The sequence below is a fragment of the Pyrgilauda ruficollis genome, unplaced genomic scaffold, assembly GCF_017590135.1.
Source record: "Pyrgilauda ruficollis isolate IOZ18807 unplaced genomic scaffold, ASM1759013v1 scaffold525, whole genome shotgun sequence".
Classification (NCBI taxonomy): Eukaryota; Metazoa; Chordata; class Aves; order Passeriformes; family Passeridae; genus Pyrgilauda; species Pyrgilauda ruficollis.
In genome coordinates, this window is record NW_024526878.1 from 1 (window position 1) to 1,701 (window position 1,701).

Here is a 1,701-nt window from a genome sequence, read left to right on the forward strand (position 1 = left end):
CCTGGGACCTGCTGTGCTTGGAGAGCTGCCTGCACTCAGCCTAAGAGGGGTTTTCCCTTTTTCTGGTTTTTGAAGCAATCTCAAACTGCTGAGTTTCCCACTGAAAACAGACACACTCCTCAGGTGTGTGCCAGCCCGAGGTGCCACCAAAACCACTGCAGAGCTGCCCTGGGCCAGCTGTGAGGGTGGATCATCAGCCCAAGCTGCACTGGGCCACGGCAAGGGGCTGTGGCCATGGACACTGCCCTGACCCCACGGCTGGCTTTGGCTGCCACAGCAACCGTGAGACATTAAACTGTGCTTGGAAACACTGGGGAGGACTGCGACATACTGGGGAATTAAATAAATGGGCAGGAGATCTTTCTCGTGACACTGGGGAGGACTGGGACAACCTGGGAACATGAGGAATGCTGAGGGGGAATCTGGGCAGACTGGGAGGGACTGTGGGGGTACACTGAGACACACTGGGACATAGTGGGACACACGGGGACTGATACTGGGAGATACTGGGCCATACTGGGAACACTGGGGGCACAGTGCAGAAGACTGGAAGGCACTGGGGCATTGTGTGGATGACAATGGGAGGAACTGGAAGGGACTAGGAATGAACTCAGGTGTATTGGAAGGGACTGGAGAGGCACTGGGGTCGTACTGGTCTGTACTGGGGATGAACTGGGCTGTGCTGGGAGGGCCTGGAGGAGTTGAACGGGCTGTTCCCGCCTCCACTGTATCCCATTTGCTGATGGTCCTGCCAATCACAGCCAGCAGCCAATCAGTGCAGGGATCGGGGTCTTTGCAGCAGTGCCTGGTGTCAGCGCCATCTTTTATTTTTACCTACAACTCCCGCCCTGCCCTGTGGCCCGATAGAGCCCCATTGGAGCCGGGACTGCAACGCCCGTCATGTCCCGTGCTCCACAGAACCGACCCCGGTATCCGCCCCCAATCTGTCCCGTAAGTGTCCCCCAGACCCTCCAGGATCCCTCAGGGCCTCTCAGAGCCCCTTCCGGACCCCCAAAAGCGTCCCCGGATGCTCTGAGTGCTCCCAACCCCACAGATGCCCGGTACAGCCACTTCTGGGAATTCATCTCCTCTCATCCCCCGCGGCTCCAGAGCCCCTGGCAGGAGTTTCAGGCAGGAGTTTAAAATATCTGCACTGATGATCTGCATGAGGGGACTGAGTCCAGCCTCAGCAAATTTGCAGATGACACCAAGCTGGGTGTGAGTGTGGATGTGCTGGAGGGTAGGAGGTCTCTGCAGAGGGCCCTGGACAGGCTGGATCCAGGGAACAAATCCAACAAGGTGAGGTTGGACAAGACCAAGTGCCGGGTCCTGCACTTTGGCCACAACAACCCCTGCAGCACCACAGGCTGGGGACAGAGTGGGTGGAGAGCGGCCAGGCAGAGAGGGACCTGCAGGGACTGATGGACAGCAGGCTGGACATGAGGCAGCAGTGTGCCCAGGTGGCCAAGAAGGCCAATGGCTCCTGGCCTGGATCAGGAATGGTGTGGCCAGCAGGAGCAGGGCAGGGATTCTTCCCCTGTGCTCGGCACTGGTTAGGCCACACCTTGAGCGCTGTGTCCAGTTCTGGGCCCCCACTTTAGGAAGGACTTGGAGGACCTGGAGCATGTCCAGAGAAGGGCAACAAGGCTGGTGAGGAGTCTGGAACACAAATCCTGTGAGGAGCAGCTGAGAGAGCTGGGG

General features: G+C 58.7%; 1 protein-coding gene across 1 annotated transcript in view; it reads right to left on the reverse strand.

The window, feature by feature from the left end:
- Positions 1–35: 35 nt before the first annotated feature.
- LOC121360670 (olfactory receptor 14C36-like) overlaps positions 36–1,701 on the reverse strand; it is a gene marked incomplete at its 3' end in the record, with an annotated part of 9,155 nt that continues 7,489 nt past the window's right edge. The window contains exon 5 of the mRNA XM_041480683.1: positions 36–100. Coding sequence (XP_041336617.1) covers positions 36–100 — 65 coding nt within the window. The remainder of the gene's footprint in view (positions 101–1,701) is intronic.